This window comes from Schistocerca nitens, chromosome 1 (assembly GCF_023898315.1).
Source record: "Schistocerca nitens isolate TAMUIC-IGC-003100 chromosome 1, iqSchNite1.1, whole genome shotgun sequence".
NCBI classification, from domain to species: domain Eukaryota; kingdom Metazoa; phylum Arthropoda; class Insecta; order Orthoptera; family Acrididae; genus Schistocerca; species Schistocerca nitens.
Window position 1 is genome coordinate 890187110 of NC_064614.1, and position 26050 is coordinate 890213159.

At 44.5% G+C, this 26050-nt stretch overlaps 1 protein-coding gene across 3 annotated transcripts in view; it reads right to left on the bottom strand.

Moving 5' to 3' along the window:
* The window catches only part of LOC126191784 (phosphoserine phosphatase), a 72145-nt gene that overhangs the window by 42942 nt on the left and 3153 nt on the right, over positions 1 to 26050 (bottom strand). For all 3 annotated transcript variants that reach the window (XM_049932551.1, XM_049932552.1, XM_049932554.1), the window contains 3 exons: positions 23178 to 23326; positions 8031 to 8165; positions 2590 to 2735 (listed from right to left, as the gene is read on the bottom strand). In XM_049932551.1, coding sequence (XP_049788508.1) covers positions 2590 to 2735; positions 8031 to 8165; positions 23178 to 23326 — 430 coding nt within the window. The remainder of the gene's footprint in view (positions 1 to 2589; positions 2736 to 8030; positions 8166 to 23177; positions 23327 to 26050) is intronic.

A 26050-nucleotide genomic window follows, 5' to 3' on the forward strand; every position in this document is an offset into this window, starting at 1 on the left:
GATTTTATTAGTCTCCAATGATGCCATTATTCTGCTAGGGATGTTACTAGTTCAATTCTTGAGAAGCAATTTGTCCATGTGAACAGTTGGGAATCAGTCTACACACACACCAGCTAGCTGATAAGCCTAATACAACAGGAATGCACTAAATGGTCCATGGGCTGCACACTTTGTTGAACCATCCATTTGGTGCCTCAGTGTGTTTCTCAATTAGTACACATAACATATTTTTTCTAGCACAGACAACATGATCACCAAAGTGTGCCCAGAGCTTACTACTCCTGACGAGTGAGGACTGTTGGGCATGAACAACAAGTTCCGAGATCAGTATCATTGGATCCATCAAAACATAAATGAGCCCAATCTGTTAGGGGCTGCACTTATTCAGGCAAAAACTTAACAATAGTACAATAGAATATATTCTGCACAAGTACACTCCTGGAAATTGAAATAAGAACACCGTGAATTCATTGTCCCAGGAAGGGGAAACTTTATTGACACATTCCTGGGGTCAGATACATCACATGATCACACTGACAGAACCACAGGCACATAGACACAGGCAACAGAGCATGCACAATGTCGGCACTAGTACAGTGTATATCCACCTTTCGCAGCAATGCAGGCTGCTATTCTCCCATGGAGACGATCGTAGAGATGCTGGATGTAGTCCTGTGGAACGGCTTGCCATGCCATTTCCACCTGGCGCCTCAGTTGGACCAGCGTTCGTGCTGGACGTGCAGACCGCGTGAGACGACGCTTCATCCAGTCCCAAACATGCTCAATGGGGGACAGATCCGGAGATCTTGCTGGCCAGGGTAGTTGACTTACACCTTCTAGAGCACGTTGGGAGGCACGGGATACATGCGGACGTGCATTGTCCTGTTGGAACAGCAAGTTCCCTTGCCGGTCTAGGAATGGTAGAACGATGGGTTCGATGACGGTTTGGATGTACCGTGCACTATTCAGTGTCCCCTCGACGATCACCAGTGGTGTACGGCCAGTGTAGGAGATCGCTCCCCACACCATGATGCCGGATGTTGGCCCTGTGTGCCTCGGTCGTATGCAGTCCTGATTGTGGCGCTCACCTGCACGGCGCCAAACACGCATACGACCATCATTGGCACCAAGGCAGAAGCGACTCTCATCGCTGAAGACGACACGTCTTCATTTGTCCCTCCATTCACGCCTGTCGCGACACCACTGGAGGCGGGCTGCACGATGTTGGGGCATGAGCGGAAGACGGCCTAACGGTGTGCGGGACCGTAGCCCAGCTTCATGGAGACGGTTGCGAATGGTCCTCGCCGATACCCCAGGAGCAACAGTGTCCCTAATTTGCTGGGAAGTGGCGGTGCGGTCCCCTACGGCACTGCGTAGGATCCTACGGTCTTGGCGTGCATCCGTGCGTCGCTGCGGTCCGGTCCCAGGTCGACTGGCACGTGCACCTTCCGCCGACCACTGGCGACAACATCGATGTACTGTGGAGACCTCACGCCCCACGTGTTGAGCAATTCGGCGGTACGTCCACCCGGCCTCCCGCATGCCCACTATACGCCCTCGCTCAAAGTCCGTCAACTGCACATACGGTTCACGTCCATGCTGTCGCAGCATGCTACCAGTGTTAAAGACTGGGATGGAGCTCCGTATGCCACGGCAAACTGGCTGACACTGACGGCGGCGGTGCACAAATGCTGCGCAGCTAGTGCCATTCGACGGCCAACACCGCGGTTCCTGGTGTGTCCGCTGTGCCGTGCGTGTGATCATTGCTTGTACAGCCCTCTCGCAGTGTCCGGAGCAAGTATGGTGGGTCTGACACACCGGTGTCAATGTGTTCTTTTTTCCATTTCCAGGAGTGTATAATTAATAGTTATGGCTCTGTGTGATACTGACTTGAAAAAATTCTGAAAGTGATATTAACGATCAAAATTCTGGTTAATGACCACAGGAAACTATCATCAGACTATCTACTTCAGTCCACAATGACCGTCTTCAGATCTAGTTAAAACAGACGAAGCCTTATATTACAGCAATGCAACTATGTCAAAGTGGCATGATGTAACGGATATAATAATAGGGCAAACCCAGCCACAGTACTGGGAGAACCAATGTGAATTGTGCTTTTGTTCACAGCAAACTAGGGTGTAGGGGTGGGGGGAAAAAAGTTTAGATGTTTGTGACATAAACAAGAAATTTACAATCTGGTAACTTTTCTGTGATCATCAACTGGAATTAAATAAACAGATTCTTTACTTTCTGAAACTTAGTCTTTATTCGGGTTTATGGCATTCAATTTATCCAAAAATAGTATACCGACTGTACATAATTATGAATTGACTTTGTCAAATGATTAAGCAAAGTCAACACACTGTTGGTTCATTGCTGAAAAGATGATCCATTCCAAATAATGAATATCTTTTTAATTTCTAGCAGTCTTTTTGTTCAGATGGTAATTCTGCATCAATATATGTACATAAAAGTCCTCTTTAAATTATGTTAAAATATCTACACACTAATATTTATCTACTGAACATCCATGCATACACACATGATTATAACTGGAAATAGTTGGTTTTTATGTTTATTACTCACCATTGAAGAAGAATTTTAATCTATTTGCAAATACATTCTCCAGTGGTATATTTAATTCTAATGCAACGGGAGTGACCAGACCTCTCATTCCTCCAGAGACTAGGTAAACAGGTGTACTTCTCTGATGAAGAGCTTCAACTAACTCTCTGGAAAGAAGGAAAGTCAAACATAATATTATACTGGTACAGTTTCAGTATTCTCTTAACACTTAACTGTAAAAGAAATTCTTAAATACTGGACCCACCACATTAACCTTTGACCAGATGCAGCTCATATCTATTTTTAAGGCTCTGAAGTGGAGCTGTCCATAAGATGTATTTTAATCAATTTGTCAATGATTGATTACAGAGTTCAAATTATCAGACACATTTCAAATAATTCCCACATTAATAGTGACAGTCAACAGTTTGAATGTTTTGATACAGATTGATGGTTTTTTGAAAAGGTAGTAGATAACCATCAGGCTGCACTAATAGGAGTTTCACGAATGAATAGAGGAAATTTGCGTGTAAAAAAATGTCCCATTACCATTATTAGCACGTTTCTTTTTGTGAATGTATTGTGCACGAGTTCTAGTGAGTTTTACTTTCTTATGAATAACTGAAGAATACAGAGTCTGAAAACAGAACAACATGAATGCAGTGTGTGCAATTTATAAGGCAAAAATTTGGAATATGACCTTGAAAAAGAACTATGGTACTGAAACTTCCAAATATTTACGAAATGCTCATGCAACATTTTGCAGCGCAGAAGGTAGACGAGCTGATTTCATATGTAAACCAAAGGGTTAAGGTAAGCGAAGTGTGCATTAACAGACAATAAGCAATCAATTTCTTGTAATACCCTATTCTGCCTACTAAATGAAATACTTAAAATGGGCAATATCTGGTTCATACAGCGACATCACATATTCTGATACTTTAGAACAACAAACCATACTAAAAACACCACATTTTGAAGAGATCTTTGATGTGTTTTGGCACATAAATTACATATTTTCATCACACGCAAGTATAAATATGAAAACCAACAAATATGGGGTGCTAGGTTTACAGAAAAATAAACATTGGAGCTGTTCAGTTTGTTTTTATAAGCTAATCACAGCTCAAGACCTGTGACATCGTGGAAATGTCATTATTAAACACAGTGGATTCAACAGAAAACAAAATGTGGTGTCACCGCCAGACACCACACTTGTTAGGTGGTAGCCTTTAAATCGGCCGCGGTCCGTTAGTATACGTCGGACCCGCGTGCCGCCACTATCAGTGATTGCAGACTGAGCGCCACCACACGGCAGGTCTAGAGAGACTTCCTAGCACTTGCCCCAGTTGTACAGCCGACTTTGCTAGTGATGGTTCACTGACAAAATACATTCTCATTTGCCGAGACGATAGTTAGCATAGCCTTCAGCTATGTCATTTGCTACGACCTAGCAAGGCGCCATTATCAGTTGCTATTCATATTGTAAAGAATGTACAGACAAGAGCTACGTTCAACATTAATGGATTAAAGTTAAGTATTCCACCAGCTACATCCTTTTTTTCTAGTCTAACTTCCTTGTCCTGTTCCAGACCTCACGCCAGCCTGCGTGAGCTAAAACGCGTGCCTTTCGGCTCCCTCTTACATTAGTGGGTTGGCCCTCCTGCCAATCCACAACACAAAACAATTAAACTTTCCTCAAGTTTAGATTTGAAAACATGAAAACCATGTATGCAGCAAAGCAAACATACACTACATTAAAGATCTCTCTCCAAAACACATCTTTTAGTACAATTTTTGGTGGGATAAAGAATCGGGAAATGTGCTATTGGCAGATAACTGTGCTACATATAGATCTTATTGTGCATTTAGCTTTTGGCATTGTTTAGTAGTTGATTATGAACTGAAAATAAGATACTATATGTAAACTTGCGGTCAGAGTGTGATATTGCTATACTGCAGAAACTCAATGACGGCGGCAAAGACAAGAAGGGGACAGCTGTTTCAAGAAATGGTCTCCCCGATCATCAGATCTCACTCCATTGTGACTTTTTTCTGTGGGGACACATTAAAGATCTGTTGCATGTACTGCCTCTACCATGTGATGTAGCAGAGCTCTGGGAGAGAATATGGGAAGTGACTACCACAGTCAACAATGCTATGCTGGGATGGGTAGGGCAAGAATTCGATTACCATATTGATGTCTGCCGGGTCATTCATGGTTCGCATATCGAATGTTTGTAAAACAACTTTCAGAGTTTCTCTTCAAAATGCAATGTGTATGACATCTGTACAATAAATAATTGAAAGTGTTCCCAGACTTAATGTACACCCTGTACATGACATTGACACACTAACACTTGGAGCTGTCCTCTTATTAGAAAACAAAGTGCTCATAACATATGGCATTCTGAAATGCCTACACATCACATAATGCACAGCCAAAATAAGAAGCTATGCTTAAAGTCTGCATCTAAATGAATACTACGCACTCCACTGTATGTAATGTCTGACAAGGTACTTTTGCAGTTATATCTGCCATTCCTCTCCTATCCCATTCACATGTGAACAAAGGGAAACACCCTGTGTCTTCTTATACACCCCACTCTCTCTATCTTACAGTTATGAACTTTACACGAGATATACAATGCATCATAAGTGATCCACAGCCTATAGTGGTTCTCAACATTTTCCCATGAGAGTCCTGCAGAACATTGTCTTTCATCCAATGATTCAAATTAAAGTTTAAGTTTTGTATGAGCTAAACTACATTCAGGCCATTGGAAGAACATCCCAGATACTTCACCCACATGGAGCGCTTTGATTTGATATGTGGTATTCGTAAAAGTTCCCATGGGGATAGAACCTATGTTGCCACTGCTACAACTCAAAATCAGACATGGTGGTATATTTTTTCAGTGGCTGGCTGTTGTATGCTCATAGTTAGTCACGGATCGTGAGTTTCCAATTCAGTTAATGTTAATGATGCACTGTAAAACACTGATAATTTCAAGGTATGTGAAATAGCCTAATCCTTAAACAATATGAAAGTCAGAAGGGCACTACTTTAAAGAGCAAACCCCATGAGCTTGTCAACAATGTATGATGATATTTTGAGGAAGAAAGGGATAATGGCAGGCCTCTTATACTGTGGTCAAAAGTCCTCTAATGAGTAGCTACAGCTCTGAAAATTAGAATGACCTCTGAAGAAAATAATGAAGAAGTAGTGTGGCGGAGATCTACAAGAACCAACTGCTGCTCTTTTGACTCTAGGAAAAACCTGAATGAGTGCTGCTAAAATGGCAAAACTGGATAACTTTCAAGAGGATGCAATTTGGCAACATATATGTCAGCGTTATATGCAGAAGGAATATCACACCCGAAGGAAGTTGCTTATCTCACTAACAGACAGCGAGTTGTTTTTCCAAAGGAAAAACCAGCCTCTGAAGGATATTAAAGAAGACAGAGTTCTGATGGAAAGCATCGTCTAGCAGAAGAGTGCTGCTTGAATATAAAGATACCATTTGCCTAGAGATTTCATTTTATGAGGGAAGTAGCTAAGTGGAAACCTCACAAAATATTTGGTTGGATAAAGTGTGGGTAAATACTGGTCATCTGACACCAACTGTACATACTGACGACACTGCGTGAGGAACACTGAAAATTTCTGTTCGAAAAGGCAGTCTGCTCATTCTTTACATGCTGCAAAGATAGGTGGGCTTGTTCCAAATGCTTTGTTGTTCCGTTTAAATAAAGGAATCTGGGGACTACCAAGCAGAATGATTGCAACGAAATGAAAAGAATGATTCATACATTCTTTGCTTCCAAATACAGAAAAGAACTCTACTACAATATTTGATACTGCACCGTACCCCTCCATTCACTTATACAAAATCTCTACACGCAGCAGCAAGAAGTGCGACATAGTGGACTGGCAAGCGAAAAACAGCATAGATTCATTTGACAGGTAAATGAAAAAAGGAAGAACTGTTTGAAAACATGAAACAGCATAAATCATGTAATATCGTTTAGGACACTGACAATGTCGCAGAAGAAAATGGTCATAGAATGTTGCACCTTCCATCATATCACTGTCATTTCATTGTAATAGAACTTGTGTGCCCTCAGGTGAAATCATACATCGCAGACAGAAATAAAAGCTTTAATCTGAAAGACACTGAATTTTTAGTGTATGAGGCATTAGGCAGTATTTCTCCCACAAAACAGAAAAATATTGTTGCACGTACACGGCACATCTTGGAAAAGGCATGGTAACGAGAAGGAGCACTGGAACAATGAGTGAAAGAGTTAATAATAAGATCAGGGGATGATAGCAGCAGCAGCAGCAGCAGCAGCAGCAGCAAAGACTGACAGCGACAGGGATGTGGATAATGACGACACCCGCTTAAGACTGTGGAGTCTATCCACTTCCAAAAGTTAAGATGAGAGGTGCATTTATGCATTAAAATACTAAAACGTCTTAATATTTATCTTGACATATATTTCCAAACCTACTCCTTTGAATTATGAAGACAGTACTTTTTTGATTCCCCAAGATTATTAGCATTTTTTTGTGCATCAGTTGTATGGCACAACAATGGTTCTACAGTTTTCTGGCATGATATTCGTAGTCAGGTGACCGACACAGCATACAAACAAACATCTGTGTAGTAGAATTGGTAACATAGCCACCGACTGCTACAAACATCTTCAATTGGCCCAACTTTGATATATTATGATCCTACTTGATTAAGATCCCAAATGCTGGACCAGGTTTCCCCCATGTTCAGTAAGCAGTCTCATTAACAGATACAACACAAATTACCAAAAATTTAAGTCTTCCATCCTCCTTCCTTCCTTCTGCTGATTTCGAGCGTTAGACCTACTTCATATTGCTTCACAATATGTGTTATTATATCTAAGTACTTGTAAGATTTGAAAGACTCTACAGTTTTATTACCAATGTTGTGACTGCATACAACTGTGTTCTCTCTCTCTCTCTCTCTCTCTCTCTCTCTCTCTCTCTCTCTCCCTCTCCCCCCCCCCCCCCCCCTCCACAATTTGTTGGCATTACATTACAATTACACATTTCCAGAGAACTAACGTTCAGTACGCCAAGAACATTAACAGAGCTCTCTGACACACAACCTCACGTGCATGACAAAGATAACAATTGCATTGACTGCAACTTACTGCCACTTCCAACAACTCTTCTCTCTGTAACTCAAGACTGACAATAAGAAGTATCATAAAAAATGACAACATAATAGGAATTTGAGTAGCATAGGAAAAGGAAGCTTTTTATAGAAAATTGCTCCCAATATATGTTGAAATAAAATATACACTCTTAAACCCTATGTAACTTACATTACCAGAAATTTGATTCATTTGTCCTGATTACACTCATTGAGACACAAATACTTCAAGAAATCATAGTAGGAGATAAGTACAATAATACTTACTTTATACCTGGTGTCAACTTATGAGGACGAGCACTTATAAAATCTCTTAACTGTGACATCTGAGGCTTTATAATGTCAAGTCTCCGCGCAAAAGCATCACGGAAATTCATACTTCCTTTCATTGCTTCCTCTGTCCTGTAATTCAAAAATAAGTATAAAATTATATCACCTGTAACAAGTTGAACTTGGGATTATTTTGCTCTTCTTGGAGAATCTCTCTAGAGGGGTTGTAAAACTATGTTCACTGTCTCCATATACTGAAATAACTTCACCTGTTTCATACAGACAGTTTCATTGTAGTTTTAAGATCATCAGCATTTAAAAATTGTCAAGATACGTGGCTGAGAGAGATCTCAAATGTGTGTAGCAAAAAAGAGTGATGCAAGTAACTCACAACACAAATATTAGTAAAGCTTTCATCAAAATCAATACACAACCTATAACACACAAAATTCAAATCACAAATTTTTAACAGTCTGATAAATTTCTTATTTGAATAATGTAGGGAGATTTTAGATATAGAGTTCAGATCAGTAAAAAAAAGTATTAATACCAGTCACTAATTAACAAATTGAATGCGCTGGTGAGGCATCACATCTATGAAACATCAAATAACAGTTTGCTGCCAACAACAAAGAACTCTTCTATTGAATCCTTGGCACTACAGCAATGCTTATTTCTTTCTTGTATGTGAGCTTCCCAAGACAAATGAGATGCGAACAGAGTAAACAAAGGAAAAAGTGATGCTTTTCCCTTTTAGTATACTGCTTTCTACACCAAAAATTACACCCTTATAGATAATGGCACAGTGATTTACTAGTGCATGACAGTCATTTTTCAGTTCCCAGTACTGCCAGGGCTCTTTTGCTTGAGGAGTAGAACAAATTGCACTCAGCCTCATTAGGCCAACTGAAGAGCTAATGGAATGAGAAGCAGAGGGGGGAGAGGGGGCAAAATCCCCAATGCTCCAGCTTTATGGGGTGCCCAAGTCTCACAAGGATTTGGATCCCCATGGTGCTCAGTTGGCAAATATCTGACTCCTATTGTAAAATAAATCTTGTACCATATAATAAATAAAAGAACATTACCTCGGCAGCAGCACAGCCAATCAACATTAAAAGATAAGGCCTGTCTGATCCCATGAAAAGGTGATTTTACACTAAATATTTTGCACTCAAAGAGTAAATACCAAATAAAATAAATCTACTTGTACACACATCAAAAAAAGTTTTGCATCACCCCAGTTCCCAGAACTCCTGAGGATAGATGTTAACTATGGATATCATTTCACAGACACAGTCCCTTTGACTGTTAAATGTTAAAGAGATGTAACTAAACCCGCCCAAAGATGTAAACAACCATGCATGAACAGCGCCTATTAGATGGAGGGGGTCCAACAACCGATCAGTTCCAGTCATTCCACCAGGAAGGAGGTACATGGCTCATGTCGTCTGTAGTTCAATCATGCCTAGACGGTTAATACTGGGCTTCGATTGCATCCGCATTGTTACTTTGTGCCAGGAAGGACTCTCAACAAGGAAAATGTCTAAGCGTCTTGGAGTGAACCAAAGTGACGTTGTTCGGGCATGGAGGAGATACAAAGAGACGGAAACTGTTAGTGACATACCTCACTCAGGCCGCCCAAGGGCTGCTACTGCAGGGGATGACTGCCACTTATGGATTATGGCTCAGAGGAACCCTGACAACAAAGCCACCATATTGAATAATGCTTTTGGTGTAGCCACAGGACATCATGTTATGATTCAAACTGTGAGCAATAGGCTGCATGATGTGCAACTTCACTCCCAACGTCCATGGCGAGGTCCATCATTGCAACCACGACACCATGCAACGCAGTACAGATGGGCCCAACAACATGCTGAGGACCGCTCGGGATTGGCATCATGTTCTCTTCACCGATGAGTGTCGCATATGCCTTCAACCAGACAATCGTCCGAGACATGTTTGGAGGCAACTCTGTCAGGCTGAATGCCTTAGACACATTGTCCAGCGAGTGCAGCAAGGTGGAGGTTCCCTGCTGTTTTGGTATGGCATTATGTGGGACCTACATACACCACTGGTGGTCATGTAAGATGCCATAATGGCCGTAAGATATGCGAATGCTATCCTCCGACCGCTAGTGCAACCATATCGGCAGCACATTGGCGAGGCATTTGTCTTCACAAATGACAATTTGTGCCCCCATGGTGCATGTCTTGTGAATGACTTCCTTCAGGATAACTCTAATAGAGTGCCAGCATGTCCTCCAGACATGAACCCTAACAAAAATGTCTGGGATAGATTGAAAAGGGCTGTTTATGGTTGACGTGACCCACCAACCACTCTGAAGGATCTACGTCAAATTGCCATTGAGGAGTGGGGCAATCTGGATCAACAGTGCCTTGATGAACTTCCAAAGTGGGTTACATAATAAAGAGGGCCTGAGGGTCTGCTAAAAGTGAACGGATTCAGTCAGAGAAGGCAAATTATAAAAGAGCCGGGTATGGCCAATGCGTGAACGGCACAAACAGTGGACTCCTTCCGAGAAGGGCAGAAAGAAGTGCCACAAACTGCAGTAGACTCCTTGATTGTGTGGAGTTTATTACTATGAGCAGTAGCGCTTCAGATGGCATTCCACTGTTGGGCAAACAGAGATTTGACGTAGATCCACATATTCGCATCTGGAATTGTGAAAGGAAATGGGGGGGGGGGGGGGCGGTGGTAAGTATCTGCTTCTCTAGCCATACAGTCAGCCAATTCACTCCCTGGGATTCCCAAATGACTTGGGACCCAGAGAAAGACAACTGAACAGGCGGCATGCTCAAGGGCAGAGAGAAGGTGGCGGTGTGGTTCCTTCCATCCCTTTTACGTCATACCTGCACCTACCTGTGAACATTGTCTCAGCAGATCATCAGTAGGGAAGCCGAGCAAAACCTACTGTACTTCGACATGAACCAGGCTGAAAGTCACTAATCTACATTTCAGGAGAAAGTTTCCACACGAAATGAAAGGTTGGAAATTTTGTCCTTAATTAATATATTCTGAAACTTAGGTGAACAAATATCACTGCCTAGCCCGTGCTTGTCTTGATACAGTCACTCACAATTTTCACTCACGTTAGCAAGTTTATGGTGTTGCATTTCCCGAAAACGTAACAGCTACCAAAATACGGATTGTTTTTGTTTGAGAATGCTTGCCAAATATTAAGTCTGTTGGTACCTAATGCAGTCACAGTTTTTAGCCATTGACCTGCTCAATACGTCACGCGGAATTTATTTCTTTTCTCGTCACAAAATTCACTTAAAAATTCCAAAATTTCTACACACCCATCAGAATAATTATGCCCTCACTTTACAACACTTTTGATGTATGAAACACTGCTACATCCGGCAACTTATTTCCATCAGAACTACTACTACACACGTCCGAACTGTTTCATGGCTAGGCTCCGACTCCTCTCTAGAATACTCTAAGTTTTCTCTACCAGCAGAGAAAGGTGCGCGAAGAATATTGCTTTACCATTGGTCAGTTTACTCAACAGCCAATAGCAAAACAACATTCTCCCATGTCAGTCCGTGCTTTTCATGAATAACCAATCGCAAAATAGTAAACCTAACGACTCCACTTTTTACCGACGTAATTATCTAATATCCTGAAATTTTGTTTATGCATAAAGTTATTTACTATTGTTATTTATACCTGAATTAACTTTCCCTTTACCATAAACTTACTTTACAAATTTATTCTACAAGAATCCCATTTGTCCACATCCATACTTCTTCGAAATGTTCCCACACTAAATCCCACTACATAACTCAAACAATTATCTTCATATTAACCTCAAACCACACTCAAGAATCATTCATACTGCTAAAACATATTTATAACATTTTACATACACAAAAAGACATAATACCACTTTTATGAAAATACTAGAACAGTTTATTAAAAACATTCTATTATTTTAGTGTACTCTAGTGGGCACAATCAAAACTAAATCACAGTCCCCTATCCAATACTGTCCTCTATTGGCTGATACATAAACTACATGCGCGTCCTGTCTCGCGTCACCATCTGTCGCTATCCAGCTCTGAGACACCTCTCCCAATTAACCGCCTCCAAGGCAGGATCAGTATACGGCACTAAGCCTCAAAGGTCATGGATAGCAGAGACCAGGGGTGATTTTTTTTTTTTTTTTTTTTTTTTGTTTGGTTTTAGGGCGCAAAACTGCTATGGTCATTAGCGCCCAGCCCGTAACTTAGGAAACAGTAAAAAAACCGAAATTGAAAACAAGCAGCAATGGGAACAAAGTCATAAAATTGGAGAAACTAAAAGCAGAAGGAAGGCTTAAAAATCCACTACAGAAAGGGGTTTGTTATCCCCAAAAAAAGCTTCAAATAACTGACGTCATTTCACTGTCACTAATAAACTGGAGAACGCGGTCGGCTGAGCGCGTGTCATCGGCTAAAATCGACGATAGATCAGGCGATAGCTGTAGACGGGCGCGTAACGGATTAAACTAGGGGCATTCAATTGAAAGGTGTCTTACCGTCCACAGCTGAGAGCAGTGGGGACAGATTGGGGGGGGATCGCCGCTTAAAAGATGTCGATGGCTAAAAAGACAGTGCCCTATCCGGGGTCTAGTTAAAATTACCTCCTCCCGACGACGCGTTCGGGAGGAAGAGGTCCAAGCGCAAGGAAGGGCTTTCACTTCCCGCAATTTATTATGGGGAAGTGTGGACCAATGCGCATGCCATAAATGAGCAACTTTTCGACATAAACCGCTCCGTAGATCGGTGAAGGGAAGCGACTGAATAGCTGGCCGAGGAAGAGAGACTGCAGCCTTGGCCGCTATATCGGCCGCCTCATTCCCACAGATACCAGCGTGTCCCGGGAGCCAGAGGAACGCCACCGAGACGCCCCCCAGGTGGAGCAAGCGCAGACAGTCCTGAATCCGGTGGACCAGAGGGTGCACAGGGTAAAGAGCTTGGAGACTGAGGAGAGAGCTGAGAGAATCTGAGCAGATAACGTACTGTATCCGCCGATGGCGGCGGATGTAGTGGACAGCCTGGAGAACAGCGTAAAGCTCCGCAGTATACACCGAACACTGGTCGGGAAGCCGAAATTGATTTGGGGTGTCGCCAACAATATAGGCACTCCCTACACCTAACGATGTTTTCGAGCCGTCGGTGTAAATAAATGTGGCGTCCGTCATTTGTGCACGTAGCGCAGCAAATGCCCGACGATAAGCAAGTGTAGGGGTACCATCCTTGGGAAATCGACAAAGGTCACGGAGCAGGCAGATCCGGGGACGGAGCCAAGGCGGTGCTGTACCCCAAGTTGTCAAGAAGGTTTTAGGAAAGCGGAAGGAAAGAGAATGGAGCAGTTGACGGAAGCGGACTCCCGGGGGTAGTAGGGAGGAGGAGCGGCCTGCATACCCTACATCAAATGAGGCGTCGAAAAAAAGGGCATGGGCGGGATTAGCAGGCATGGAAGACAGATGGCTAGCATAACGACTCAGAAGGACTGCTCGCCGATTGGACAACGGAGGTTCAGCAGTCTCAGCATAAAGGCTCTCCACAGGGCTAGTGTAAAAAGCTCCAGACACTAAACGTAATCCACGGTGGTGGATAGAGTCGAGACGCCGAAGAATAGACGGCCGAGCAGAGGAGTAGACTATGCTTCCATAATCCAATTTCGAGCGCACTAAGGCGCGATAGAGGCGGAGAAGGACCACTCAGTCCGCTCCCCAGGAGGTACCATTCAGGACACGGAGGGTGTTAAGCGATCGCAGACAGCGAGCCGAAAGATAGGAAACGTGGGAGGACCAGCACAGTTTTCTGTCAAACATAAGACCCAAGAATTTAGCGACGTCTGAAAACGGAAGGTTGACAGGTCCTAGATGTAAGGAGGGCGGAAGAAACTCCTTACGTCGCCAAAAATTAACACAAACAGTCTTACTGGGAGAGAAACGGAAGCCGGTTTCGATGCTCCAAGAGTGGAGGCGATCGAGACATCCTTGAAGACGTCGTTCAAGAAGGCTGGTCCGTTGAGAGCTGTAGTAGATCGCAAAATCATCCACAAAGAGGGAGCCCGAGACATCGGGAAGGAGACAATCCATAATTGGATTTATAGCCATGGCAAACAGTACAACACTCAGCACGGAGCCCTGGGGTACCCCGTTTTCTTGGGAGAAAGTGCGGGAGAGAGTAGTGTTCACCCGCACCCTAAATGTGCGCTCTGCCATAAATTCGCGAAGAAAAAGGGGCAGCCGGCCTCGAAAGCCCCATGAGAACAGTGTGCGGAGGATGCCTGTCCTCCAACAGGTATCGTATGCTCTCTCCAGATCAAAAAATATTGCTACTGTTTGGCGTTTCCGGAGAAAATTGTTCATGATATAAGTGGAGAGAGCAACAAGATGGTCAACTGCAGAACGATGCTTTCGGAATCCGCATTGGGCAGGTGTTAAAAGACTGCGGGATTCCAGCCACCACGCTAAACGGTAATTCACCATACGCTCCAAAACCTTACAGACACTACTCGTGAGAGAAATGGGGCGATAGCTAGAGGGGAGATGTTTGTCCTTTCCAGGTTTCGGAACAGGAACGACGATAGCTTCCCGCCATCGTCTGGGAAAAGTACTGTCGGTCCAAATTCGATTATAAAGGCGAAGGAGGTAGCGCAGACTATGGGTTGATAAATGTAGCAACATTTGGACGTGGATACCATCTGGTCCTGGGGCGGAGGAGCGAGAAGGAGAGAGTGCATGTTGGAGTTCCCGCAAGGAGAAAACAGTATTGTAGCTTTCGCGATTTTGAGAGGAGAAAGCAAGAGGTCGCACTTCCGCTGCACGTTTCTTCGGGAGAAACGCTGGCGGGTAATTTGAAGAGCTCGAAATCTCGGCAAAGTGCTGACCCAACGAGTTAGAAATTGCGACGGGGTCCACTAATGTGTCATGCGCGACAGTGAGCCCAGAGACCGGGGAGAAACCAGGCGCGCCTGAGAACCGTCGAAGCCGACTCCAAACTTCCGAGGAGGGAGTGAAGGTGTTAAATGAGCTAATAAAGAATTTCCAGCTTGCCTTCTTGCTATCGCGGATGACACGACGGCATCGCGCTCGGAGCTGCTTATAGCTGATACAGTTGGCCAAAGTAGGATGGTGGCGGAAAACGCGAAGAGCACGTCGCCGCTCACGTAGTGCATCACGGCATGCCTCGTTCCACCAAGGAACTGGGGGGCGCCGGGGCAATTCGGAGGTGCGTGGTATTGAATGCTCCGCAGCTGTAAGAATAACGTCGGTAATATGTGTGACCTCATCGTCGACGCTGGGAAAGTGACGGTCATCGAATGTCGCTAGAGACGAAAAAAGTGTCCAATCGGCTTGAGCAAACTTCCAGCGTCGCGGGCGCATATATGGCTGTTGAGGCTGCAGTCGAAGGACACATGGAAAGTGGTCACTCGAGTGTGTATCATCAAGGGCGAACCATTCGAAGCGCCGAGCTAGTGGAACAGTACCGACCGCAAGGTCCAAATGAGATAAATTTGCCGTGGAGGCAGACAAAAATGTAGGGACCCCAGAGTTGAGGCAAACTAGATCTGCTTGGTGGAAGACGTCTAGCAATAGTGAGCCACGTGGACAAGGATGTGGAGATCCCCAAAGCGGGTGGTGGGCATTGAAGTCCCCAACCAGCAAATATGGGGGTGGAAGCTGACCAAGAAGATGAAGGAGATCAGCTCGTGCCATTGGTGTGGACGATGGAATGTATACAGTACAAAGAGAGAACGTGTATCCGGAAAGGGAAAGACGGACGGCGACAGCTTGGAAGGAAGTGTTTAAATGGATTGGGTGATAATGGACAGTTTCATGGAGAAGAATCATGAGTCCTCCATGTGCTGGAGTGCCTTCAACAGAGGGGAGATCATATCGGACGGACTGAAAATGAGGGAGAACAAAGCGGTCATGGGGACGCAGCTTTGTTTCCTGAAGACAAAAGATGACCGGCGAGTAGTATTTTAAGAGGATCGACAATTCATCCCGATTGGCTCGAATACCGCGGATATTCCAGTGGATAATGGACATAGGGTGAACTGGAAATGGAGGAATGTGACCAAGGTCGCTGTCAACTCAACGACTGCTCTGAGCTTGCGACCGACAGCACGGAATGGCATTCAGCCGAAGGCAGAAGATCCTGATCCATAGGTTGGTCAGGAGCAGCTCCTGCCACCAGCGACCGGCTGGTTGATCGGCCGCCAGCAGTGCGCCTCGGCGACACAGAAGACGGCCGAGGGCGACTTCCGCCAGGTGGTGCTGTAGATGGGACACGCCTTGGCGGAGAAGGAGAGGAACTGGGTTTCTTTGTAGCCTTCTTGGAAGTATGATGTTTAGAGGAAGGAGGAACCGATGGTTGGGAAGTTGCCGTACGTAAAAACTCTTCACGAGTATGCTCTTTTTTCGAAGTCTTGGTGTCTGACTTTTGGGCTCAAGATTTAGCAGAACTCGACGAAGGGTGAACCAGAGAGTGGGCAGGCGAAAGTGGTGAGGTTGAACGGGCGATCTTTGCGCTGGCCGATCTGACGACCGTGGCACTAAAGGTGAGGTCGCAAGTCTGCGTGGCCGCCTCCTTCGTTGGCCGAGGAGAAGCAAGGACAGTGCTGTATTTTCCTTTCTGAGGCACGGTGGGCTGTCGACTGGCGAATAATTTTCGAGCAGCAAAGGTCGACACCTTTTCCTTTACTCAAATTTCCTGGATGAGCTTTTCGTCCTTAAAAATGGGACAATCTCGAGAGGAAGCGGCGTGGTCACCCATACAGTTGATGCAGCGAGGGGATGGAGGTGGACAAGCACCCTCATGGGCATCCCTGCCACACGTAACACATTTGGCCGGATTGGAACAGGACTGGCTGGTGTGATTGAACCGCTGGCACCGATAGCAACGCGTAGGGTTCGGGACGTAAGGGCGAACGGAAATTATCTCATAGCCGGCTTTGATTTTCGATGGTAGTTGAACTTTGTCAAATGTCAAGAAGACAGTGCGGGTTGGAATGATGTTCATGTCAACCCTTTTCATAACCCTATGAACAGCCGTTACGCCCTGGTCAGACAGGTAGTTCTGAATTTCTTCGTCAGACAGTCCATCGAGGGAGCGCGTATAAACGACTCCACGCGAGGAATTTAAGGTACGGTGCGGTTCCACCCGGACAGGGAAGGTGTGTAGTAGTGAGGTACGCAGCAATTTTTGTGCCTGGAGGGCACTGACTGTTTCTAACAACAGGGTGCCATTCCGTAATCTGGAACAAGACTTTACAGGACCTGCAATTGCGTCGACACCTTTCTGAATAATGAAAGGGTTGACCGTGGAGAAGTCGTGACCTTCGTCAGACCGAGAAACAACAAGGAACTGTGGCAACGATGGAAGAACTGACTGTGGTTGAGACTCAGTGAACTTACGTTTGTGAGCAGACATAGCGGAAGGTGAGGAAACCATTGCGGAAGAATCCCCCATGATTACCGGCGTCTCCGATGGCGCGCTCCTCCCTTGTGGGGGCCCTCTCTGAGGGCACTCCCGCCTTAGGTGATTGTTCACACCTCAGGTCACACCTCCCGACAAACGGACGGAGGGACCAATCGGCACTTTCGGAAGGTATCAGCTCGGGTAATCACCCCTCCCTGGGCCTGGCCGTTACCAGGGGGTACGTACGTGTCCTACCTGTCTACCCGGGGCGGGGAATTACGCGTTACCCCGTCACCGGCTACGCATGGAAGTGCGTGGGTTGGCCTTCAGACACGCACAGGGAGGAAGAAAGAGAAAGGGAAAGGAAAGAAGAGAGGTCTCAAACGCCGCAGCGGAGAAGGTAGAGGGAAGAGGGAAGGAAAAGAGAAGGACAAAGGAAGGATGAAGACTTACAAGCAAGGAATGAAGGCGAAGAATGTAGTATATGTACAAGCGTCCGTCTCCGGACGGAGGCACAAACCATAACCCCAGAGAAAGGGAAAGAAAGAGCCAGAGGTGAAGGGGGGGGGGGGGTGGCGAAGATGGGGAATGGGGAAGGATGCGGAAAGGGAAGGTATGCAGCCCGGAAAGGAAGGAAGGCCACATCAGCTCGGGGTCCCGTGCTCGCTACGCACGTATCCACAAAAGAGTTGTGGATCCCCTGGGGAGACCAGGGGTGATGAGAGTAGCATCAATTGATTGCCCGCAGGCTGCTCGTGGAGTCTGAACAAATTAAAACATTATGGAGGGAGGCCTGAGAAACAAAAAGTAGGGCCGTGTGAATGGCTAGAAGCTCTGTTGTAAATACACTACATGATCCTGGCAACAAATGGTGCTCAAAGCCGATAGGAGATGTGAAAGCGTATCCACCTTATCAGTAGTCTTAGAACCATCAGTGTAAAAGATGGTGGCACCGCGGAACTCTGCGAGGATGGCACATACAAGATGCCGGTAAACCATAGGAGCAACAGAGACCTTAGGACCCTGGAAAAGATCGGTCCTAATCCGTGATCTAGGCACTATCCAAGGGGGGGGGGGGGGTATGGGAGGAAAGACACAGGGTGCAGTCCAGTGAGTGCAGGAGGTTGGGTTGTTTGGGGAAGGAGACCAGACAGCAAGGTCATCGGTCTCATCGGATTAGGGAAGGAAGTCGGCCGTGCCCTTTCAAAGGAACCATCCCGGCAAATGCCTGGAGTGATTTAGGGAAATCACGGTAAACCTAATCAGGATGGCCAGACGCGGAATTGAACTGTCGTCCTCCCGAATGCCAGTGAGTGCAGATGGAGATCTTGGCAGAGGGCAGTGAGATACACGCCAACCGGCAATCCCACCCAAGGGCATCCCTCATTGGCAAAGAGCACAGGGTACATGGAATGGTCAAGGAATTGGCGAATGGTGACTGCATAAAAAACAAGGAGTTGGCTCCGTCGGATGTGTAGAGGGGAATGCCCGCATCTGTGAGGAGACTATCAATAGGGCTAGTGCAAAAGGCACCAATAGCCAGATCAGGGTGTACTGTGGGTCAACGACAAAAATGCATAACCCACATTTTTGAGGGGGAAAACTGGAAGCCATGGGCGGTGACCCATGCAGAAGCCCGTTGGATGGCACATTGGAGCTGGCGCTCAGCAGATGCTGCCAAGTGGGAGCTGCGTGTACAACGTTGGGGTAACCAGAGGCCCAGCAGAGGTCACAAGCCCATTTATGGCAATGAGGAAGAGTGTGACACTTAGCACACAACCCTGTGGGATACCATTCCCCTGAATCTGAGGGGTGCTGAGTGAAGTGCCAACTCAAACCCGGAAGAGCCGGTAAGATAAAAACTCATGGATGAAAATCGGCAGCGGACCACGGAAGCCTTGGTCATGGAGGGTCACTAAAATGTAATGGTGCCAAGCCATGTCATATAACTACGACAAGGTGCTGGCGGTGAGTAAAAACCTGTCGAATGGCTGATTCCAATTGAAATAAATGGTCAGTTGGAGATTGCCCTGCCTGGAAGCCGCACTGATAAGGTGACAAAAGGCCCCAAGATTTCAGCACCCAACATAATCTGGAGTTGACCATCCTTTTGAGCAGTTTACAAAGCACAGTCATAAGGCTAATGGGGCAGTAGCTGTCTAGAAACATTGGGTTTTTAGAGGGCTTAAGGACGGGGATAACTATAATGTCTCGCTATTGTGACAGAAAAGCACCCATGAGCCAGATGTGATTGAAGACCCTGAGGAGCTGTTGCCTCTGGCAAATGTTCAGGTGTTGAATCATATGATTGTGAATGGAATCTGGCCCTGTGGCTGTGTCTCATGAAGAGCTTGCACCAATTCCCATTCAGCGAAAGGTGCATTATGGGGCTCAACGTTGTGCGGGATGAAATGGAGGGGGGTCTGTTCAACTCTGTGTTTCTGCTGGAGAAAGGTAGGAGGGTAGGAAGCGGACGACAATGCCATCACAAAGTGTGTCACAAGGTGTTCCACAAGGACAAATGGATCAGTGCACAGAGCTCCTTGGAGGTTCAGACCCTGGACAGTTCACTGTTGCTGGCAGCCCAGAATGCTACGGAGCTTTGACCAAACCTGCGATAAAGAGGCATATGTCCCCAGGGAGGAAACATAGCGCTCCCAGCATTCCTTTTTACTCCTCTTAATAAGGCAAGAACCCTTAGCTCGGAGACGCTTAAAAAGGAGGAGGTTGATCTGGAAGGGGTGTCGCTTAAATCACTGCCGTACCCGTTGGCGGTCCTGGACGGCGACTACAACTGTGATGTCCTTGGTCCACCACTGTACCGGCCAATGAGGGAGCCCTGTGGATAGGGGGACAGAAGAGCCAGCAGCATGAAGAAGAGCGGCAGAGATGCCTTGCATAATTACATCAATGGAATTCGAGAGGCAGGTGTCAAAGCGGACAGCAGACAAGTATAAAGGCCAACTGGCCCTACGGAATGCTCAACGTGGAGGCCTGTCTGCCTGGCAACAGCAGGGGAACGACAATGTCACTGGAAAGTGGTCACTGACACAAAGGTCATCATGGGATGACCAAGGTAGGGAAGCCACGAGGGCAGGGGAGGAGATCGTGAGATCAATAGCAGGGAAGGTGCCATGAGTGGCACTGAAGTGGTTAGGAGACCCATCGTTGAGGGGAGACAAATCAAAGTGTGTGATAAGTTTGTCGATTAGGATACCCCGACCCATTGAAGTGACACTCCCCCAGAGTAGATGGTGGGCATTGAAATCCCCAAGGAGGAGAAACAGGGGTGGTAGTTGCTGGATTAAGGTAGACAGTGCAACATAAGCAAGTGATCGACCTGGAGGGAGGTAGACATTGCAAAGGATGATTGCCGGAATCCTTTGCACTCTAACCGCTATCACTTCCAAGGTGGTACATAGGGGGATCCAGTCACTAAGGACATCGAAGCGAATCAAAGTGCTGACCCCACCAGAAGCTATCCCAGGGCCAGCATGGTTCCGGCAGAATGCCCGATAACCACAGAAAGTTGGAGAGTGGTCATCACGGAAATGCGTTTCTTGGAGAACAAGACAAAAGGCAGAATGAGAGGAGACAAGACGTTGCATTTCCAGTAGGTGACGATAGTACCCTTTGCAGTTCCACAGGATGATTGTTTGGCATGAGTACAAGGTAGGCCGAAGGAGCCGAGGAGGAGGTCAGGTCACTTTGTCAGTAGTTGTCACTGACAAGGATGGGGTGACATCCATAAATAAGATGTCAGACTCAGGTCGTGAGAGGGGAGTTGGCACCTCTGAGGGCACCGGGGACGCCTTGTAGTGGGATTTATGTTTCTTCTTCTCCTCCTCTTTCTGAGGTGAGGGAGGACAGGACACACGGGGAGTACAGGTGTCTGCAAGATCGGGGACCGAAAGAGAGTGGGCGACCTTGGGGCGCACAGATGGTGCGCAACATGGCCGAGTGGTGGCGAGAGTCTTCTGGCCTGAGCAACGTCGGGGAGAGGGTTCCTGGGAGGGAGCCTGATTACCGGCAGATGCCGAAGAAGGGGGGCACTTCTTCTAGGGAGCGACTCCCTGACGGGAGGTCGTGGGAACTGCAGAGGAGGTGGAAGGGAGAGTGGGGTGGGGCTGGAGTAAGGACGAGGGAAGAGGAGGAGGAAAGGAAGTATCAGTGGCAGAAGTTGAAGATAGTGACACCAGATGGAGTCTCTCATACTTTTGGCAAACCTCAGGGTAAGACATGCGGTCCAGGGACTTTAATTCTTGTATCTTCTTTTGTCTCTTGTAAGCCGGGCAATCCAGTGACTGAGTGGCGGTCAGCACAGTTGACACACACACACAGGTGGCGGAACACAAGGGCATCCCTCATGGACTGGGTGGCCACAGTCACCATACAGACCTTCTCTTGGAGGTTATCCCCCTTGAAAGCCAGAATGAAGACGCCAGTATCGGTGTGGTTGTCTTTACAACCCTTCGGCACACGTAAAAAAAAAAAAAGAATGCCATGCCTCTCCAAATTAGCTCGGAGTTCCTCATCAGTTTGCAGGATGAGGTCCCTATGAAAAATGATGCCCTGGATCATATTCAGAGATTGGTGAGGAGTGAGAGACACTGGGACGTTGCCGAGACGATCACAGGCATGAAGAGCTGTGGATTGGGTGGCAGAAGAAGCTTTGATCAACAGGGAGCCCAACCGCATCTTACTAAGAGGCTCCACTTCACCAAATTTTCCTCCCGGCAACATCCTTATCTAGAAGAATTTATAGTAAGAAATAATGTAGATTATGATTATATATACTTACATATTTATTATTCTTACCTATAGTGTGATGTTATTCTGTAATTATTGCACAAAGTACAGTTGATCCTCAGTTTTATTAATTAATTTTAATTATCCACATGAAAATAAAGAGTATATGTAAGATTTTAACCCAAAACATCGTCATTGGTAAATATAATTCTTCTAGATAATTTCTTCTAGATTATGGTGGAATTTGAGCTAACAGCAAATGTTACCATTACTTTTATCAAATTCGCCTAACTGATTTATAGCTTTTGCATGTTAACATGGATCTGAACTGTTACCCCTGTACATGGGAAGCCTACGACATCTTTTTGCAGAAAATAACTGTGTCTTGTCAGAATAGATCTAGAACGTAGACAGCACTTTTTTGTGTAATATTTCAAGTAATAATTCTTCTTCTGCATGTTGTCAACATAAATCGGAAAAAGGCATTCTTGTCAGTGCAGGACCGACTCTTAATGTGATTTTCCATTGCCGCCTTTTGTGCTGTCAAGTTTACAACGAACAAAACTGAGAAGGATAACTAATGTTAATTCCAAGGGTCACATTTTTTTTTGCTTTTATCACTTTTATTCACACCCCAGCCAACAATATTCAGCGTAATCAGCAATGGTCATTACAATACACTCATATTCATTATAGCTACTAGATCATAATTTGCTTTGCTGTAAAACCACAAAAAGTAAAATTCATGGTAATAGGTAAGAAACAAACTACAGCAAATGCTGCAACACAAAACAACATTTGATGACACTGTTCACAAACTGTGAAAGGCTTAATTTATTCAAGTAATGAAATATATGTTAGAAATTAAACATTGGAAGACAAAATGTACACTATGTTTACTTAAATTGATTCAACAGCTATGATGAAAATTGTAGGTACAACTTACAATTTTGCAACTTCTTCACCTTTCCCACAAAATGTAGCTAGTTCATCTATGGCTTCTTCTCTAATCACTGTTGAGTCAACATCGAAACAAACTGCATCTGCCACTTTCCACATATTAATCACCTCATCTTTAGTTGCCATGTTCTTCACCTGGAAGGGGGGACAAAACTGCTTTTAAACCCACTCTGGTCTCCAGGGACCTTCATAAGCAAACACTTTTCAAATTAAATTATCAGATGCCACTTCCTAAAAGGCAAGAAATAAAGTGAAGAGGTACACAGTTTTAGGTGAGCTATTGTTTTCAAAGAATTTAGGCCTATCTATAATATTCTAACAAGCTGTAGCTTATCTCGTATCACAAACACAGCCCCCGACAGATCAGAACATGAGATTGTGACCCAAATCATCTGTCTTCAAGCAAAATTTTGTACAATGTTTAAAAATATTTGACATTTCAGCAGCAGCTAAGAACTATGATTGGGACCAAGGTAATGTAGCTGTGAACAGGTGGCAGCTGTTAAAGTGGAAGTACTGATGATTTAGACAGGTTTAATATGGAAAGTTGTTTCCATGGGGTAATCACATGACGTAGGAAGGTTCCTACTAATAAAGCCCAAGAGAAGTTCTGAAGGGGTGGGGGCACAACGAGTGGCCTTGAAATTAGATCAAATATGTTATCAACGAATTGTAACCAAGTGATAGGTTTGGAATCTTGGATGGTTATGAAGAATATCTGTAGCATCCACGACTGTAATAATGAACTGAGGATAGGTCCGCCTTTTTGCAAGTACACAAAATAATGTTTTTTAACACTCAAACATGATTCACATTAGCTGTGGCATCCTCAATGAGTTTTTCTTTCATTTTATTGAAATACATACCTATATTATGTTTAGGTTAGGAAATACATTACACATGATTTTGTTATTTAACTTTACCTTTTATGTTATATTATGTGTGTTCTGTGGTGACCAACCAAAATCAGCCACAGGTCTAAATTTGTGCACCATGTCGTCTGCAAACATGGGGGATGTTAGAAAATCATTTGCATTGAATTCTTGTTTATTATCTACTCTTAAAATGTATGCTCAAATAAAATTCATGACATATCCCCAATTTTAGCCGTGTGTGTGTGTGTGTGTGTGTGTGTGTGTGTGTGTGTGTGTGTGTGTGTAGGGGAGGGGAGGTAGTAGAGACAGGTTGTTGAGGACCAGTCCAAGAGAAAGGTTTCAGGATACACATAAGCCCTTAGGCAGCAATACACTTTATTTAGTGGTTCGTCATGTTCCCTGCATCTTGTCAAAAAGGAGGACCTTAAAGGATGTGGAATGTGTCTATGTATACATTAACAACAGACAGGGAACTTAATATTTATATTGAATTAACAATATGCTGTATTGCTTTGTGCTATTGAAGATTATACCATCTAAATTTGACAGAGTAAATTAGAAAGAGCGCTGCTACTTTGGAAAAAGCTGGTGCCTCCTCAGTTTTACAACACAGTTGCTGTTTATCTGCTATTAGTAGCTTAATATTTATTTCATTAGCGCCATTTTTCAGAGAAAATGTGTACTTACAACTACAAATTCTGAGTCCTATTTATAGTACATTACCACTTGCCATGTATCTATAGAATGAACACTGCTACTTCCCATTTAGCTAACAACATTTCAATCGCAGATAATTTGTACACACAGTAGCTAATGACATAAGTGTTTAATTTTCTTTTAATTTAGTAGTGCTTCCCAACAAAGTACATAACTATTATGAACTGTAGAAGAGTTTATACATGAAAACTACATTTTGCGTCTTGTATTGTGTATGGGTAAATGACATCTCAGGTGAAACTGATTTTTATTATCAGCAGCAAAAACTGTTAAGAAGTAAATATATTGGGAATTGATATTTAAGAAGGCTTCTGCAAGACTGTAAGTTTATCTACATTTTTGTTTTGTTTTTGACATTGATGGTCATGCTAGTGGTTCACCTTAGTTTTGAAAGCAGATAAAAGTGACAATTTTCAAATAAAGACACCAATGTTAACATTTTGATAACTACTCAATTCATATAAAGTTTATAGTCTGCATATACTTATCGTGTACAACTGATTTAGTGTCATTGGTATATCTGCAAGTAAGACTTAATTATAATTATTAGTACTGCTATTATTATCTTTAACTGCAAACACAGCAAATGAGATCACTATGCTAGACAATGCCTGGGACTGTGTGATGTTCTGGGGGATAATTCATGGAAACCCAATAAAGTGGCTTTTTGTAGTTGTCAGATTGATATTTTATCAATGCAAATGGTTCTCTAGTGCTAAGATCTTTTGGCACTGCTCTCAGTGTACTGAGAACCACTTTCACTGGTTTACACCAGAGTTGCTATAGTTCAGTTTTCAAGTCCTTGTACCTGGCAAGTTTTCTTTAAGTTGTTTCATTTCGATTGTACTATCCCCTGGGATGGGAACGTCAATGATACACACTTTCTTTTACTGCACAGTTATGATGCCTGGTGTATTGCGTTCCACCATTTGATCTTTCTCGAGGCCCAGAAAAATTTGGGAAGTTCGTTGTCGATAACTTTTCTGGCTTATGGTCCCACCAGCAAATGATAACTATGACATAAGTTACAATGGATTAGTCACACCACTGCTTTGTTTTTCCACTTGTAATCAGTCCAAGTGATCTTTCTGCGACCACTCAAGACAGTCAATTGTTTCAACTTCTTTGCAAAGTCAGCACATTGGGTCTCCTGTTGATATCTTGATTCTGGCTTTGATGGTGTTACTTCTGATGGTATGTTTATGTTCAACTAAAAACCAATCCGTCAGTTTCCTTATTTAGTGTTCCTTTGGTTAGACAAGACCAT